The sequence below is a fragment of the Protomyctophum bolini genome, assembly GCF_963924005.1.
Source record: "Protomyctophum bolini genome assembly, chromosome: 7".
In the NCBI taxonomy this organism is placed as follows: domain Eukaryota; kingdom Metazoa; phylum Chordata; class Actinopteri; order Myctophiformes; family Myctophidae; genus Protomyctophum; species Protomyctophum bolini.
Window position 1 is genome coordinate 46,092,914 of NC_137868.1, and position 19,716 is coordinate 46,112,629.

The following is a 19,716-nucleotide window of genomic DNA, read 5'->3' on the forward strand; positions in this document are numbered from 1 at the left end:
TCCTTGTTCAACGTCCTTTAAAAAACAAATAGCCTAATTTTAAAATAAATAAATAGAGGATCATTGTAAGAGAATTGATTAGATAAATAGTTTTCATTCATTTGCAAAGAGGATATACCCGTATATTACCAAATAGTAGCCCGGGGCTGTTAATATGCAAAATCGATTATAAGGAACCGGGCCGTTATTTGCAATAGGCTGTTATTTATTTTTGCACCGGCCTGCACAAGGCCATTATTTGGACCAGAGCTAGTGGTCCCAGAACCAACCCTCTGGACCAGAGCTAGAGGTCCCAGAACCAACCCTCTGGACCAGAGCTAGAGGTCCCAGAACCAACCCTCTGGACCAGAGCTAGTGGTCCCAGAACCAACCCTCTGGACCAGAGCTAGAGGTCCCAGAACCAACGCTCTGGACCAGAGCTAGAGGTCCCAGAACCAATTCTCTGGACCAGAGCTAGTGGTCCCAGAACCAACGCTCTGGACCAGAGCTAGTGGTCTCAGAACCAACGCTCTGGACCTGAGCTAGTGGTCCCAGAACCAACCCTCTGGACCAGAGCTAGTGGTCCCAGAACCAACGCTCTGGACCAGAGCTAGAGGTCCCAGAACCAACGCTCTGGACCAGAGCTAGTGGTCCCAGAACCAACCCTCTGGACCTGAGCTAGTGGTCTCAGAACCAACGCTCTGGACCTGAGCTAGTGGTCCCAGAACCAACGCTCTGGACCTGAGCTAGTGGTCCCAGAACCAACGCTCTGGACCTGAGCTATCTGGTCCCAGAACCAACCCTCTGGACCAGAGCTAGAGGTCCCAGAACCAACCCTCTGGACCAGAGCTAGTGGTCCCAGAACCAACGCTCTGGACCAGAGCTAGAGGTCCCAGAACCAACGCTCTGGACCAGAGCTAGAGGTCCCAGAACCAACCCTCTGGACCAGAGCTAGAGGTCCCAGAACCAACGCTCTGGACCAGAGCTAGAGGTCCCAGAACCAATTCTCTGGACCAGAGCTAGTGGTCCCAGAACCAACGCTCTGGACCAGAGCTAGAGGTCCCAGAACCAACGCTCTGGACCAGAGCTAGTGGTCCCAGAACCAACCCTCTGGACCTGAGCTAGTGGTCTCAGAACCAACGCTCTGGACCTGAGCTAGTGGTCCCAGAACCAACGCTCTGGACCTGAGCTAGTGGTCCCAGAACCAACGCTCTGGACCTGAGCTATCTGGTCCCAGAACCAACCCTCTGGACCAGAGCTAGAGGTCCCAGAACCAACCCTCTGGACCAGAGCTAGTGGTCCCAGAACCAACGCTCTGGACCAGAGCTAGAGGTCCCAGAACCAACGCTCTGGACCAGAGCTAGTGGTCCCAGAACCAACCCTCTGGACCAGAGCTAGTGGTACCAATGCTAATACGTTTCAGAAACATGTCTCTATAGTTCCTCACCAGGCAGGCTGTAGATGTTTCTGCGGCTGTCATGGTGGTGTTGGTGGTGGTGTTGCTGCTGCTGTTGTTGTTGTTGTTGTTGTTGTTGGTGGTGGTGATGTTGCTGCTGCTGCTGCTGCTGCTGTTGTTGCTGTTGTTGATGGTGCTGCTGCTGGTGGTGGTGCGAGCGGCCGTGTCCTCCCGCGCTGCTGCCCAGCGGGCTGCCGCTGTGTTTGCTGGCCTGCTGCTGGAGACTCATCAGGCCGGCGCTCATGGAGAACTGGGAGGCGTGGGAGGAGACCTGGTGGGAGGACTGGTGGGAGGACACCTGGTGGGAGGACTGGTGGGAGAAGGCGGACCCCGACACCGACCCGGACCCTCCTCTCTGTTGGACGCCGCTCTGGGGGTGGGAGGTCTGGTGCTGCAAATGCCAGGGGGCGGACGGACGGACGGACGGACGGACACACAGAACAGACAGACAGTCAATCTTTGGGGCATGTACAACTTCCAGCTCAGTGGCCTTGTGGTTAGCGTGTCCGCCCTGAGACTGGGAGGTCGGGGTTCGATCCCCGGCCGGGTCATACCAAAGACTCTAAAAATGGGACCCAGTGCCTCCCTGCTTGACACTCTGCATCAAGGGTTGGATTGGGGGTAAGTCCCCCACCGAAGTCCTGACGTAACTCGCTCATCCCTTTTTCGATTCCCCCTGGTTCGCGGAAGTAATTTCTCCATGGAGAATAACATGGGGGGGGGGGGGGATCTTAATATCGTCTACTATAAGCGCTGTGGTCCGAAAATAAACAAGCTGTCTCGGCGTTATTGTCGGGGAGGTGTCTCTGTATCGTTTGCGACAGTCAGTCACTTCTAGTCGGCTTCTAGCGAAAATGTAACTAATTCAGTAGCAGTGACATTAGCGTCTTCTCTCAGTCAGTTGATTCTTCATATCCGTATGAGTGAAGCGGCCAGGATGGATTCAAACACAGTTCTTATATGAGGCGGTCTAAAATCTAAAATCCCCCTAATGCATTAGTACATGAACCTGTGGATTTGCGCCCTCTACCGATATTGACGTCAGACTTCGGTGCTCTATTGCGCATGTTTCTTTCCTTCCATGGAGCAACATGATGGAGTCCACCGTGCGGTCTTAGCTTCCTAACGTTATTTAATTAACATTGGTTTTCGGCAGAGCCTTCCTCAGAGCAGACTAAAAAGACTAAAACGTTTAGCAGATGCTCTTTAGACACATTAACCCATTCTGACCGGGAACCCATTTTGGTGTTAGCATTATGTTATGCTTTAGCTATTGAAAAATAGCAGATCTACAAGCTCATAGCTCAGAGCTTGTAGGTCTGCTATTTTTTTTAAATCGAAGAGCGACTGACATTTTTAGAATCTGATCTCAGGTCAGAATGGGTTCATCAGACCAGTGTGTGTCCAGTGGAAACCTCGTACGAATCTGATCTCAGGTCAGAATGGGTTATAACCGGGAAAGCATCCAGGTGTCATTTTATATTTCCAGCTCTAGATATAAATGTATAAACTGTAGCGACGTTTTATTCAGAAAACTCATAGGATTTCGAAGACATACTGTCTGTTAAAGGGCTTAATGATGAACTACTATTGAATGTTATGCTATAGAAAATGTTGATCTGAACTTCTTGTCCAGCCGGTATAGGCACTTTAGGTGCAATGTTTTTATTATTTTTTTTTTTTCTTTTCCACTCTTTCGGACAGAGTAGGACTTATCTGACATTTATTTGCTTTTCTTACTGTATGTCTTCCTTGTATGTTGGCATGACATTTATGTATAATTCTTTTTTCCCTTGTATTATTGTTAACTGTTATTTTCAATGATATATACATGAGGAATGTTTACAGAAACACTGCACCTTTAAGTCACGTGACAAGGTTTTTCACAGCTGTTATCTGTTTGGATAAATTACATGCATTTTGATTGGTTGTTTATACTTCCTGAAATGTATTTAGTGACAATGTCAGCCCATTTTTGAATTAAGCCTGAGGAAGGTCGCAAGACCGACACGTTGCTCAATAAAATGCTCTGAACCAGCAAGTGGCAGTGTGCGGATGTCCCTCCTTTCACGAAGACATACTGTTCCGACAGAAACACATACATTTTTGCTCCGATTAATGCTGCATTCACATGGGATCAGGCAATAAGACAGCAAGCGGACTTCATCTTAGTGGACGGGAGCTCGACCAACGTGAGTCATGACCGTTTGGCACGATCCCGTTTTCTCCCGTTTTCTGGTCAAATCCCACGAGGGGTTTAGAAGAGTTAAGTTACCTAGTAGCAGCTTACAGTATAAGCCGGGATAATGTATGTATGAGTCTGACTGAGTGGTCATTGTTGATAGATAAATCACAAAATGAATAAAGGTGTTTGCTCAGCTATAATATTAATTAGCACAGAGTGTGCTTTCGTAACAAGTTAACAACACGTTGATGTGTGTGTGCGCGCATGTGTGTGTGTGTGTGTGTGCGTGAATGTGCGCGCATACCTGTCTGTGTTGTCGCAGTGCATCTTTGCTGCCACTAGGAGGCGTGTGGGCGGAGCTGCTGGACATCTGCATCCTCTGTTCTATTTCCTGTTAAACACACGCAAGACAAAACATTTGACAACATGTGGTAAGTCGGTACATTTTAGGTAAACATTTGACAGACGAGGGCATCACGTCTCAAACGAAAAAAAAAAAAAACGGTTTTCTCCCGAAATCGACGATGTCGCGTTCAAATCGATTTATCGATGACCTTTTTCATAATAGATTGAATCTATCGTCTGTCGTGGGGCGAAGACCTCGTATTATGTCCCTAAACTGTTACCTTTCAGGATGCAAAAAAAAACCACTAGCGAGCAGGGACGTGCAGTACGTGCACAGAGTGTTAGAGAGGCAGGGGGTTGAGATCCCGGAGGGAGGGCACTTTTGGACAAAAAAAGTGAAACCAAATGGAACCGCACGGCTGCATTTGGTTTCATGTTACACCCTCAAGAGTTAACCCATTCTGACCTGAGATCAGATTCATACGAGGTTTCCACTGGACACACACTGGTCTGATTAACCCATTCTGACCTGAGATCAGATTCTAAAAATGTCAGTCGCTCTTCGATTTTTCAAAAATAGCAGACCTACAAGCTCGTAGCGCGCCACTCGGTGGCGCGCTACGAGCTTGTAGATCTGCTATTTTTCAATAGCTAAAGCATGACATGATGCTGACACCAAAACGGGTTCCCGTTCAGAATGGGTTAAAGGACAACTTTAGTTTTTTTCAACCAAGGTTCATGTTTTAGTTTGTTATTAGATAAAGTAAAAGATGAGTGTTAATCTTTTTTCATTTGCTGCTTTCTTTCGTTTTAGGGAATTTAGCTGTTTTTGACAGGGGGGGCGGGGGCATTCGAGCATGGGGCTAAATATGTATTTTTTAACACAATTTTATGGTGATTTATTTTTTTATGGTTTACTATAGTCCTAATAAACGTCAGGAAATTACATAGATCTGGCCACAGAAGATCACAGGATCTACTGAATGTGAAGGTAGCCTACTGGGGGAAGGCTTATACTGTGTGTGTATAGGCTCAATATGTCAGTTTGTCACATTCAATAGATCCTGTGATCTTTTGTGGCCAGATGTAATTTCCTGGTGTTTATTAGGACTATAGTAAAAAAATAAATCACCATGAAATTGTGTAAAAAAATACATATTTAGCCCCATGCTCGAATGCCCCCGCCCCCCTGTCAAAACCTGCTAAAATCCCTAAAACGAAAGAAATCAGCAAATGAAAGAAAATTAACACTCAACTTTTAGTTTCTCTAATAACAACCTAAAACATGAACCTTGGTTGAAAAAAACTAAAGTTGTCCTTTAAAGATCGATAAGGGTTCCGACCATCTGGTTAAAGATCGATAAGGGGTTTCCGACCATCCACGACTCTCCACATTTTAGCTGGTGGACCACCGGGGGAACCCCCTCAAGGACCACTGGTGGTGGTCAGGCACGTGCAAAGACTGTTAAGAGAGGCCGGGGCTGAAATCCCGTAAGAGAGGGCACTTTTGGCCCAAAATAGCTATTTTCGGGGCACAACCCTGCACTCTACTGGAGATGCGGTGTATACGACATGGATTTCGAAACAAATTAGTTCAGGAGACTTCGGGGAAAGAAAAAAATAACAATTCTCCTGAATGCTGCCTTCTGGTATGGCATGGCATGGAAAGGAGAGGAGTGGCATTTGCATTTTTTTGTTCGCCGTAGTAAATGTTGCATTCGTGGTCTGGAGAGGGCAGTTGTTTTACAGACGGGGTATAAAAGGGCAGGGGGGCTGATGCTGGTTGAAAACCCACTGCATTAGTTTGATTAACCCATTCTGAACGGGAACCCGTTTTGGTGTTAGCGTCATGTCATGCTTTAGCTATTGAAAAATTAGCAGATCTACAAGCTCATAGCGCGCCACCGAGTGGCGCGCTACGAGCTTGTAGGTCTGCTATTTTTGGAAAAATTGAAGAACGACTGTTCATTTTTAGAATCTGATCTCGGGTCAGAATGGGTTAATCAGACCAGTGTGTGTCCAGTTGAAACCTCGTATGAATCTGATCTCAGGTCAGAATGGGTTAACAGTTGCCGTCCCCCACACCCCCCCCCCCCCCCCACCTCCCCTCTTAGACCGGATCAGAAAAGAGCAAGAGGAGTTGACTCCCGTCTGGCTGGGTTCAGTGTTCCCGTGCGTGTTTGTATTAATGGTTTTGCTCTCTCGTATTGATTGGCTTTGCTGAGAACAACACTGTATCAACTGCATGGCAACACCATCGATATATACAGGTCAGGCTGGTGTTACTATGGCGACAGGGAAATGACCACCGTTGCCAGATTGCGTGAGATAAATAAGGGGGGGATCGTTCTACGAAAACAAGCCCAAAAGGCTATTTGAAAATAGCCACGACGCAAATCTTGTATGTGCGGGTCCCTGGCACAAAATATGTTTAGATGTTCTAGGGTCCAAGGGGCACAAGGTGGCACAGTTGGTGGTGCTGTCGCCTCACAGCTAGAAGGTCCTGGGTTCGATTCCCCGCTCGGGACGCTGTGGGCGCTGGCGGCGTGTTTCCTCCTCCGCGTCATCAGTGCCCATACCCGAAGGCGGGGTTGGCGAAAGGGCCTTCATTTCTGTGTGGAGTTTGCATGCTCTCCCCGTGTCCCCTAGGGTATAGGTACCCTCACAAAAAACATGCAGTAATCCTGGTCACTAAACTGCCTCCCCCTGGCCAGCCGGGGCGCCTGATGGAGGGGAAAGGAGCTGGTTGGAATAACGTGTTCCTTCCACGCGCTACGTCCAACCAGGGAAACTCCCCCCTGTCAGGTGTAAAAGGAGCAACTTGGACACTCAGGCATGAAGGAAGCATGAGTTCAAGTCCGTTGCTCTCCCCTTGTCCCCCATATATGGGGGCTAGGTTGGCGGAGGGTGTGTAGAGCCCAGGATCACATTAGATGATTGACAAAGGGGTGAAAAATGGGTTACAAAATCGTGGGATAAAAAAAATAAAAAAAGACAAATACATTAACACTCCGATTGCCCCGGGGGTTATTTAATTAATAGCGCCCGGCGATTTATAGCAGCGGAGCACTTTTACCGACGAACCAGATGTTTATCCCGGATGTTAGCAGCTAAATGTAGCCGAAACACTCCAGAGCCGATCGACAACAACGGGAGGTATGATTAGTTATATCGCGACTAGCGACGGGACCGCTGTGGGCCGTCTACATTTTCGATGACGTCGCACTGTTACGCAACATAGAGTGAACTTCGTCCTTTCTACTAATAGAAAGGACGGTGAACTGTGGGTCCTTGACATGGAAATGTTTTGAACACTAGGAAACAAAGCCCAAAATAAACGACTACACTTTTAGAAACAAGCCCCCCATAAAACCTGCAACTACAAATATTACAAACAAGCAACGTTACAGAAAAAGAAGCCCACAAGGTCGCTTATAATAGTAAGCGGGGCATGGCAACACAACCGCGACAACGACTGACCTGCTCCTGCTGCAGGGCCTTGACGAACGCGTTCTTCAGCCTATTGGTGTGCTCCGCCTTCAGCGCCTTCTTCTGATTGGACGACATGCAGGTCTCGCAGAGGATGCGCCCGCCCGTCTCCTGCTTCCAGTGGGGCGTGAAGTCGGTCTGGCACTGGGCGCAGGAGAACGGCTCCATGGAGGACAGCGGGGAGCACATCTTCCCTGTTCGGACACAAAGGGAAAAATCAGGAGAAATCAGGAGAACAACGGGGAGCACCTGTTCAGACACAAAGGAGAAATCAGGAGAACAGCTGGGAGTACATGTTCCCTGTTCAGACACAGGAGAAATCAGGAGAAATCAGGAGAACAGCTGGGAGAACATCTTCCCTGTTCAGACACAGGAGAAATCAGGAGAACAGCTGGGAGAACATCTTCCCTGTTCAGACACAAAGGAGAAATCAGGAGAAATCAGGAGAACAACAGGGAGCACCTGTTCAGACACAAAGGAGAAATCAGGAGAAATCAGGAGAACAGCTGGGAGAACATCTCCTCTGTTCAGACACAAAAGGAGAAATCAGGAGAAATCAGGAGAACAGCTGGGAGAACATCTTCCCTGTTCAGACACAAAGGAGAAATCAGGAGAAATCAAGAGAACAACAGGGAGCACCTGTTCAGACACAACGCACACTTTCGTCAGACGGACGGACTGACTGACTGACTGACTGACTGACTGACTGACTGACTGACTGACTGACGGACGGACGGACGGACACGCAGACAGACTGACACATGACCAGACCGACAGTGGGCACCCCGCTCTCTCTCCCCAGGTTAGGAGATAATGAGCACGGTCGACCGATGGACCATGAGCGCCGCCATCAAAACCACCGTTTTGGTGAAGAGGTGACCCACCGAAAAGGTGGCCAACTCTACACCTAAAACTGGAGTATATGGATTAAGCAATATCACACGAGAGGGGGGTGGTTTTAACGTCAAGCAACGGAGAAAGTGCATTAATGACGTCAAAACCGCCCCCTCGAGTGTAATATTGCAATTATAACAACAGTTACCCTTAAAACTAAGAGAATCGCTGAAAAGACAGATGTAGTCACTAGTACCATACGACCACAAATGTCCCAAGAAACTATAGCTAGCCTATAGCCACCGAGTTTGCTAGCGCTCTGCAGGGAGAACAGAGCAGCTGAATTCTTTGTTTCGATTAGGTGTGTGAGCTGTGGCACACAAAATGAAGTGGAAACCGAGCTACACTTCCTAACCACCTGTCCATTGTACCAAGACATCAGAGACACATACTTCCCACAGATCACAACCACACACAGGGATTTTTAAAACATGACCAATGACAAGAAACTCCCATATCTGCTGGGCGAAGTACAACAATGTGCAAACACAGCAGCAAGATGTGTGAGTTGCTGTGATAGGAGAAGGATATCAAATGGAACACAACCACCCTGAAGACTAATCATTGTGTATATTCCTGCACTATACCTGCATCGAGTGATCTTGGTACATAGAAGTTGATCTATTGAAGATTCTGACCTTCAAAGTACATCATTTTTTGTTTTGATTGTATTGCTGTATTGTTCTTTCTGCTTTGGCAATGTAAACGTATGTTTTCTCATGCCAATAAAGCCCTTTGAATTGAATTGAATTGAATTGAATTTAATTGAGTGGTGCTCGTTTGAACCATGGCCGTTTCAAACCAATCAGATTGCTTACACCCTCGACGATATAACGACGTCAACGAGACTCACCCTGGCTGTCCAGCACCGAGTCCACCACCTCCTCCAGGCCGATCATGTAGATGAACTCTCCGTTGGCCGCCGACGGCAGGAAGTGGAGGAGGGGCGCGGGCGGGTTGGGCGGCGGGATGTCCAGCAGGGTCTTCTCCAGCTGCTTGCGCAGCGCCAGCTTGGCGGCGGCCTGGCTGCTGGCGGGGTCCGGGGGGGACGCGGCGGCTGCGGCCGCGGCCGCGGCGGCCGCCTGCTGTTGCTGCTGTTGTTGTTGTTGTTGTTGTTGTTGTTGCTGCTGCTGTTGGGACGACAGGTTCATGTACATCACCGCGGAGGAGGAGGAGGAAGAGGAGGTGGAGGAGGCAGAGGAGCGCTGCTGCTGCTGAGACATCGCCACCTGGTGGTTTAGGGGAGAGAGACGGAGGGGGGACGACGTGCAATTAAAGCCCAAAACCACACCAATTCAGTATTTAACCCATTCTGACCTGAGATCAGATTCTAAAAATGTCAGTCGTTCTTCGATTTTTCAAAAATAGCAGACCTACAAGCTCGTGGCGCGCCACGAGGTGGCGCGCTGTGAGCTTGTAGATCTGCTACTTTTCAATAGCTAAAGCATAACATGATGCTATAACAAGTCCGGGTTAAGTCCGACGTCATTTTGTAGTGCTATACGTTACGTCCCGGGTCCAAGTGGCACCAGCTCCCCGTCCGCATCTCATTGTTAAATTAGAATGTCTAAACGCGTGAATCTTTTTACAATGACGTTATTTTTTCATAAAGGAAGACATTGAGGGTTAAAATGGGTCTTAATAATGCTTCCAACTGGAGTAGAATTATTAATGTTTTGTACAAGTGTCCATGACAACAAAAATATATGATGTGGAGACAATAAAGACTATTATTATTATTATTATTATTGAAGGTGGTAAAATGAAATATTTCGGGGGCATATTTAGAATGTGTGCAGGCTTGAGTATGTTGAATTTAGTTTGCATTAATGAGGATTTAGTTGACACAATAAAATAAAATGGCGATAGTATTCCATGTGAGCCAGACGGCCTGTCACAGCCAGATTTGGGAGAGCATTTATTACAGGTGATAGTTATGGTACTCACCATTGATTCGATTTATTACAGGTGATAGTTATGGTATTCACCATTTATATCTTAATATAACACGGGTGGATGGTCCTCCCTGACAGAGAGACGAGAACTGCATCGGCACCTGTTCTCGTATAAAGCCATGCTTGGAGATCGTCCTAAATGCATCTCATCTGTCCTGAAATGGGACTCTGAACCCTAACCACACCCGGTCAAGACATTTCCCCAAATTCAAGGTACCAAAAGTTAACTCTGAACTTGGTAGATCTGCTTTTAGCTTCTGTGGCCCCTAATACATGGAATTACCTGAAAACACCATTGAAATTTACCACATTGGTGCCCTTGCATCGTTCTAAAACCTTGGTGGAGATCCGCCAGACTCCCACATTGAACTCTTTCAAGTCTGCACTGAAGAGACATTTGTTCACTCTGGCTTTTGGCAACTCGTTTTGTTTTTAGTTTTTTGTCTTGTAAAGCGTCCTTGGGTTTCTTGAAAGGCGCTATATAAATATAAAGTTATTATTATTATTATTATTATTGGTGAGAATACAGACCCCCACAATGTGTAACTGTTTTTAGATCATTTCAAAATTAGTTTCGGCTTTTTTATTTGTAAACTTGTAATTCACATTTACGATTTGCGTTTGTTTTTCTTGTGATGTTTTTATTTCTATATTATATTGTATTACTCGACGACACTGACAATGAGCCTGATTACTCAAGTGTAATTTCGAGAATAAATAAAACTTGAATGAAGGAATGAGTCTCGTCCCAACCCGACCTGACCCTTTGGCGTGGTTTGGGCTTTAGTGTTCGTTGCAGCAGTGCGACGTGTCCTGGTGGCGCATTGTCGACGCAGGCGATTCAATTCAAAAGGAGCTGTGGATATTTCACATCTTTTTGTTGCATATTTCACAACTTTCCGCATAAAACCTGCATATTTCATCGCATAATCAAGGATTTCTGCCCGCATAATCAAGAATTCTACATACCCGAGGCGGGGTTGGCGAAAGGGCCTTTCTGTGTGGAGTTTGCATGTTCTCCCCGTGTCCCCTATAGGGTAGGTATACCCTCACAAAAAAACATGCAGTAACGCTGGTCTCTAAACTACCTCCCCCTGGCCAGCCTGGGGCGCCTGATGGAGGGGAAAGGGACTGGTCGGAATAATGTGTGCCTTCCACGCGCTGGAGGGCTGACAGGAGTGTTGACCCACCCTAGTGGGGGGTCTGTTAGGGTTAGTACCTGTTGCTGGTAGCTGACAGGAGTGTTGGGACCCCCAGTGGGGGGGCGGGGGGCAGGCTGCTTGGGGGTCAGTCTGTGGGTCAGGAGCTGGGCCGGGCTCGGAGCCAATGACCTTTGACCCATCAGCTGACCAATGGCACCGGTGCCGGCTGACCGGATCACCGACGGAGCCTGGAGAGAGTGAGAGAGAGAGAGAGAGAGAGAGAGGGAGAGAGGAACACATTTAATATGTTTAAGAAACTAAATGAGCTGAACCCAACACGGCAAATTCACACGACTAATCGACCTAACAACTAAACCCGAACACAAGTGATTAATGTGACTAAACCTCGCGCATCTATTACCTACCAGGTGACAACCCTTATTTTGAAGGCCCACGACGGGCCTTTGGCGTCGTCTATAGATAAGACGTTCATGGCAGTCGACGTGTTTACTTAAGCGAACATAAACACACTAAACATCCAGCGCGATTTGAAATGGAAAACTCTTAGAAAGGCCTCATCCACCACCTTCATCGGTTTTTAATGCATTGAGGCTGAAGGGGAAGCAATCGAACACGGAGCTGTCGATCGACGAGAGAGATTAGCGGTATGCCAACTGTATAGGTCTATCATTAAATAAAGCTCCTTAGCCAAGGATGAGTTAATCAGTGATGGGCAAGCTACTTGGAAAATGTAGTAAGCTACACTACCAGTTACTCTCTATTAAATATAGCTCAACTACAACGAAGCCATCCCCAGAGAATTGTAGCAAGCTACACTATAAGCTACATGGCAAAAGTAGCTAGCTACATGGACACTACTTTAGAAAAAAAATGTTTTTATCAACTTCATGATCAAGTTTCCACCGAGCAAAAATGCTGAGTTTGATTGTTTATTAAAAAAACAAACTGGAAACAAGTAAGGCTTTTGGTGTCAACTTTTTCACATTTACTTGTATTAATGTACCTTGCGGTACCATGTACAAATTATGTATTAAGTATGAGGAAAAAACTGTGGAAACGTAATAAATTAAAGGCAGTGAAACAACTATAGTTCAGTTCACAGTTCAAAACATGTAAAAGGAACTAATTCAGTTCATAGTTCATAATTCAACATTCTGAACTAAAGTTCATGGTTCCAAAAAATGTTCTTTTTTTTATATTATTATTGCCACAGCCTATAGTCATTTGCGCACCAGCTGAGAGACAGGGATTTAGAGAATGCTGACAGGCACTCAAATGAGATTTTAACGTCCTGTAAGTAGACTTAGAAATAAAACTAGTGTTGACTAATCAATACAAGTGGCTCTTATTTTGATGAGGCAGTTTCTGGAAGTCCGTTTGACTTGTAAACAAGCTACAATGGATTTGCTGTCAAAGTACTAGTCGCTAAACCACGTTAGCGACTATGTTTTCAATATGAAAACTGTCACTTGTAGACAATGTAGGTTACACACGCTGGAATTAAACATGGAACCTGCAGGCAGCATTAGGTGAGTAATTCATTGTATATGATGTGTTGGACGTCCATGCTTGTGCTAGAGATAAACGGACAGCTGCTGCTATGGATGAGACGGATCCTCCTGCTGCTTAACGCCGACAATGAAAGTGTCAGACTCTTCTTATCTAAACCAACCAATCATGGATTTTCTCCAGGGATTTCTTTCCCCCCACAAAACTTTATTTAAACAGTCAATTTGTAACGTATAGCCTTTGCGTTTTTTGGACGTTACGTCGCTACTTGGGTCTAAAAATAGCTACACTACAGAAAACGCTACTTGGTTCAAAAGGAGCGACGCTACCATCACGCTACTGATACATGTAGTTAAGCTACGTAGCGTCGCTACTTGTAGCTAGCTACTGCCCAACACTGGAGTTAATAACTAACCATAACACATCTAGTTAACTGAACATAACAAAACCTAACACAAGGAATGAATAACTAACCATAACACATCTAGTTAACCCAACATAACTAAATCCAATGAACATAGGTGGGCCACCATCTTTATTGTAGGTCTGACCGTCAGAAGATAATTGTACACCTAAATCAAATGAACATAGGTGGGCCACCATCTTTATTGTAGTTCCGACCGTCAGAAGAGAATATGTACACCTGAATTATATTCAATAGGAAGGAATGACACTCTGTAGGAGATGAGTCCATAGCGTGTCATTCTACCGTCTGGCCACTAGATGGAGACATTGCTCTATTTTTGAATTGAACTGTGAGTGGAGAGGATCTTTGGCGGATTACTCCTACAACCAAACCATCCCATTGATTTATTTTACAATATGGCCGTTTAGATGAGAGCACACAGTAAATGTTTAGTGTTCACTTAACTGCGGAGAGTTTAATACTAAGCTGAGGACGGTTAGGGAACTGCTACACAGTGTTGATTTCCTTGAGTAAAAATAAAAAATAATACTAAAAATGTTCGTCGACTACCTTTTTTCTACAAGTGAAACTGAATGAAAACTAAGCTACGATGACTAAAACTATGAGACTAAATATATACTAACAATTTCGTCAACAAATAAAATCGAGGCTAAAATGTTAGGAAGGGACTAGTGGACAAGAGATCCAGTATGAGTCATTTTACACTTGGTTGCATGTTGAAAATAGCAGATCTACAAGATCTGTGCCAGCACCCGCTGTGAGCTTGTAGATCGGCTATTTTCAGCAAGTGTAAAATCGGTCATTTCGACAGCATCAAGGCCCGGCCAAAATACATTGTAGTCGACTAAATCACCTGTAGATTTAGTCGACATTTAGTCGTAAGACTAAAACGAGACTAACACCAAAACACTCCAGGTGACTAAAATGTGACTAAAACTAAATGAAAACTATTCAAGAGACCGTGACTAAAACTACAATCTAAATGTGCTGCCAAAAACAACACCACGTCCAACTCCACATGAGAGGAAGGTCAAGTTTACTAACTATTTAAATTACACATTTACCAAATTGAGCCATTATTCTAGCAGACACTCTTAATCCAGAGCGATTTACATGTAAAGCAAGAACAACACAAGGTGTTTCATCAAATGCATAGAAATGGGCCAGCCTGATGGAGGGGAAAGGAACTGGTCGGAATAACGTGTTCCTTCCACGCGCTATACGTCCGGCCGGGGAAACTGTATTCTGCCCGCACAGAATACAAAACTCTGACGCTGGCATTCGAAGCAACCAAACGCATGGCTCCCCCATACCTTTGCAAGTATGACCGAACCCTATACGAACCCTCCCGTGCACTCAGATCAGCCAACGCAGGGAAGCTGGAAGTACCCTCACTTAAAAACGCCGGGACAACAACGCTCCACACGTCCCCAAACTCTTCTCCCTTCTCGCTCCAAAACTATGGGAATGCACTTCCTATATTACAAGCAGAACTGCAGCCTCATACTCCCAATCTTCCGCCGTGGTCTGAAAACCCACCTTTTCAGACTTAGATAGCACTTTTTGTAGACTTAAGATAGCTAGCATTTGATACAGACTTATAGCATGTTATGTAGACAGTACTAGAATTGCATGTACCATATCACTTTATAGTGTGTGTATAGCATATAGCATAGTATACTGTAGTATAGTTTCATTATATAGATATTCCACTGTTGCGTTCTTAGCTTACGCATGTTTCATGATAACTACTTTTTATGTATGTGATGTATTGTCGTGCTTGTTGTTCTTGCTTAATGTAAGTCGCTCTGGAGCGTCTGCTAAATGCCTCAACTGGCAAATTGTAAAGAAGCAGCTTGGACTCCTCATGCACAGAAGGAAGCGTGAGGTCAGTCCGCTGCGCCCGCTGCTGGGTGCGTCTCTGTAGGCTACAGTGGTACCTGTGAGGGTGGGTGTGGGTGCGTTGCTGTACTACGGTGGTACCTGTGAGGGTTGGTGTGGGTGCGTGGCTTCGGGGGGGTGCACGGTCGCTCGGACAGACATCTTGTTGTTGGGTTGAGCTCCGTGAACGGAACCCGCCTGCAGCGATGCATTCTGGGCCCCCGGGACCTGCAATGGCACCAGAACACAAACATGTTAATTACACTTATATTTCATAATGTCATTAAAACACTTTGACTTCTACTCGCGAGTTGCCCGAGTTATGTTTTCGTTGTTTAATCCACGTTTTTTTTTTTTTTTATCAGTTTTAAGTCATTCCACCTGGACAGAATGGGATGTGAGACGTGTTTTGATGACGTCGTCGCAAAGAAAGGTCTGTCGCTCCGGCATGCAAAGGGTTATGGGAAATTGAGTCCTTATTATTGTTTACAATGGGAAAGCTGCCTAGCAGAGCGTGCGGCTGCCCCCGTCCTGCCTGTTGTTGTGGTCGGCAACTTTTGGAATATTTTTCCAACAGTACAACAACAAGCGTTCGCACCGTTTTGAAGTGGATATTCATTACAAGCAACACAGCGGTCGGCGCAGTGGCTGTTCAAAGGTAACTTTAAACATAATAGGCAGTGTAGCCTGAAAGACGGCCGTGAATTTGTCGGCATTCAACCTGTTACAGGACACTTATCAGTACGGCTTCAGGGTGGAACATGAAATAGTCATTTTGGATTTTGGGGGTGGTACGTTCAGTTGAGAGGGGGCGGGGAGGAGCAGCTGTGCTCAACTTTATTAATACTGCACATGGATCCTGTGTTGTTTTTGTCGACTAAAACTAAGACGAAAAAGGTCCGTCGACTACCTTTTTTCACTGACGGAAACCAAATGGAAACTAAATGAGAACTAAGCTATAATGACTAAAACTAAGACTAATGTATTGACAATTTCGTCAACATATAGAAACTAGACTAAAATGTTAGGGAGGGACTAGTGGACAAGAGGTCCAGTATAAGTCATTTTACACCTGGTTGCAGGTGTAAAATGTAAAATGTGTAATGGCTCAAGTGCAAAATGAGCCATTACGACTGCCTCAAGGCCCGCCAAAACACATTTTAGTCGACTAAATGAACTGCAGATTTAGTCGACTAAAGTCTTATGACATTTAGTCGACTGAAACTAGACTAAACTCTAAAACATTCCAAGGTGACTAAGATATGACTTAGGGCCGATTCATACTCCTGTTTCGGCGCTGTAGTGCCGAAATGATTTTGGCTCGTCAGAAATTTTCAGTAGCACCGAAGAGCCGACTTTAGGACGGTACCCGCCCCCCCGAACCTCAAATGACGTCAAATTGTAGGCTCTACAGAGGCGAACCGACTTTTATTCGGCTCTAAAATAGGAGTATGAATCGGCCCACAGTCATAAGTTTCATTCCAAAGACTGTGAATGAAACTAAAATAGAAATTTGCTGCCAAAAACAACACAGCATGGATCTCCACTACACGGCACTTTGCTGCTGGGATTGCAAACAGGTATGCCGTGGTTCCCAAACGCTTTCATGAATTGAACATGGTGGACCCTCTTGTAAACAAGTGTAATGCTTAATTGGGTCGTCCACTCACAGTTAACAGTCTTTGTATTGAGTTTGTGCTTGAAATGTACTGTAATTCTGCAAACTGTTAATACATATTTATAATCAATTTATTTATATTTATATAAATATTTATAATCAATCAATCAATCAATCAATGCCCCAAGGACACCCATGAAGTTGGCACTAATTGACCCGCAAACCACCATTTGAAAAGATATGCCAAAGGACCCCCATTAGAGCAGATTTCTACGGCTCACTAGCGGTGATTCTCAACCCGTTTAACTTGAAGGACCCCCAGTTTGACATGCAAAGTAGCCTACGAACCCCCAATTTATATTGTAAAAATCAATGTTAAGTTAACTCTGAGAGTGTACAAAATGGAACCAAATGGTTCCATTTGTACACTCTCAGAGTTACAGACCCATAAGTGTCCATTTGGTTTCCAAATTATCATTTAGCTGGGGGGACCCCCCTTGGAACTCCCTCAAGGACCCCTGGGGGTCCCCACTTTGGGAACCACTGTGCTGTATATACCTTGCATGGTGATACCTTGATGAAGGTAAATGTTCAATTAAAGATATATCTGGCAGCCTTATATACTTATATCACTGTTATACTGCTAGTGATGTATATACATTACATTAGCGAGGACAATTTGTCCTAGTTAGATTAGATTGTCCAATTTCCTGCCTTCCAGGAAAGCCGCTGGGTTCGTGGTTCTTTGAAGCTCGTGAACCTCACGCTAAGCTTTTGTTTCTTGGCAAAAGTTATTGTTGTGGTTTTTTTATTTTTTATTGCCTGTTGAAAAAGCATGGATTGATTTCAACAAGTCCCCGCGGAAGGAAAGATTGTTTTATGAAGTTTGCGTAACGGTTCGGAAATAATAATAAAAGGAATAATGATAATAGTAATAACTGTGGTAAGCTTTGTAGAATAGTAGGAATGTATTAGGCTAGAGACAGACAGAGACAGACCAGACAGACATACAGACAGACAAGACAGACCAGACAGACAGACAGACAGACAGACAGACAGACAGACAGACAGACAGACAGACAGACAGACAGACAGACAGACAGACAGACAGACAGACAGACAGACAGACAGACAGACAGACAGACAGACAGACAGACAGACAGACAGACAGACCTTGTTGAGGTTCTCCTTCTGCAGCTGACTGTGTCTCAGCTTCCTGAGGAGAACGAGACACGCCTCCTCCATGCGTAGCTCCTCCTTCAGAGACGTTATCACCTTCTGTCGCTCCTCCACCGATTTACCCTGGACACACGCACACACGCACACGCACACACACACACACACACACACACACACACACACACACGCACACGCACACACGCAATGTTTTCAATACAGAATGACAGCAATTCCTTTTAATCCATTTTGGTGCGGGGACACCTTTTGGAGTTTTAAACATTGTCATAATTCAAGCTATTGAAATATAGCAGACCTACAAGCTCATAGCGCGCCACAGAGTGGCGCGCTACGAGCTTGTAGGTCTGCTATTTTTTTTAAACCGTGAAGGCAAATCTTCTTAATATTCTTCAACGAGTGAACGTTTTTAACTTAAATCTTTGCCTCTGGGAGGTTCCTGAAACGACACATTTTCAGATGGGGGGGGGGTCGGCCTACGAGTAGTACGGTAACCCTAACGGTCAGCTATACGTCCCTGCCGCGGGGAGGTCCGTATTTACAGATTTGTTTTTCCCCGCCGAAGGCGAGGCGAAGGGCCTGCGTGACCGCCGTAGACACACGGATAAAAAATAAGCACTTTTTTTTCATAAAGATTCCCGCTGCGGAGCTTACACACAACCTTGCGCACCGCATCCGGGTTCCATTGATTATAGTGGAAGCGTACACCGTTGTGTACAACGGGCTTTAGTATACTTTCATGATTGTCAGTCAGGTAACCTTCAGCGGCTGTGGCTCAGGAGGTAGAGCAGGTCGTCCAACGATCCCTGGGTCGGCGGGTCGAATCCCGGCTCCTCCTCCTCCTGTCCACATGTCAAAGTGCCCTTGGGCAAGAAGACACTGAACCCCACATTGCCTCCAATGAGTCGGTCGGTGTGTGAGCTCGCCACCGTCGGTGTGTGAATGTGGGGAAGTGAGGACTGCTGGCGTCGACTGTTCACCGCTTCACCTCCCGATGTGTGAACGAATGGACCGTTGCAAAGCGCTTTGAGCACTTGGAAAATGCAATTCATAAAAATGCGATTCATTATTCCGTCTTACCTTCAACAGCTGGACGTTGGGACGTCTCTCCATCTTGCACACTGCAGGTTTGGGACTCGACGCCTCGTTGTCAGACAGAACGATGACATCAGGAGAACCTGTCATGCACTGCCTCTCACTAAGATGCGAGCGCACACACGAGCACACACACAAACGCACACGCACACACACACGCACGCGCACAAACATCAAGATCATAGTTTAGATGTCATATCAACACGGCACTGTTTACTTAAGTAACAACAAAGACTTTTTGTCAACTATTGTACAACGTAACTCCTGTTAAACTGGCCTAACTTATATACTATTCTAACTAGCATTTAACAGGCCTATAACTCCTGTTAAACTGGCCTAACTTAAACTATTCTAACTAGCGTTTAACAGGCCCATAACTCCTGTTAAACTGGCCTAATTTAAACTATTCTAACTAGCGTTTAACAGGCCCATAACTCCTGTTAAACTGGCCTAACTTAAACTATTCTAACTAGCGTTTAACAGGCCTATAACTCCTGTTAAACTGGCCTAACTTATACTATTCTAA

At 45.6% G+C, this 19,716-nt stretch overlaps 1 protein-coding gene across 1 annotated transcript in view; it reads right to left on the reverse strand.

Moving 5' to 3' along the window:
• The window catches only part of LOC308319192 (transcriptional repressor p66-beta-like), a 54,157-nt gene that overhangs the window by 4,075 nt on the left and 30,366 nt on the right, over positions 1-19,716 (reverse strand). Inside the window, exons 4-11 of the mRNA XM_080769106.1 lie at positions 19,176-19,293; positions 18,075-18,203; positions 15,386-15,511; positions 11,523-11,693; positions 9,202-9,577; positions 7,446-7,648; positions 3,925-4,011; positions 1,427-1,826 (exon numbers count right to left, since the gene is read on the reverse strand). Coding sequence (XP_080625232.1) covers positions 1,427-1,826; positions 3,925-4,011; positions 7,446-7,648; positions 9,202-9,577; positions 11,523-11,693; positions 15,386-15,511; positions 18,075-18,203; positions 19,176-19,293 — 1,610 coding nt within the window. The remainder of the gene's footprint in view (positions 1-1,426; positions 1,827-3,924; positions 4,012-7,445; positions 7,649-9,201; positions 9,578-11,522; positions 11,694-15,385; positions 15,512-18,074; positions 18,204-19,175; positions 19,294-19,716) is intronic.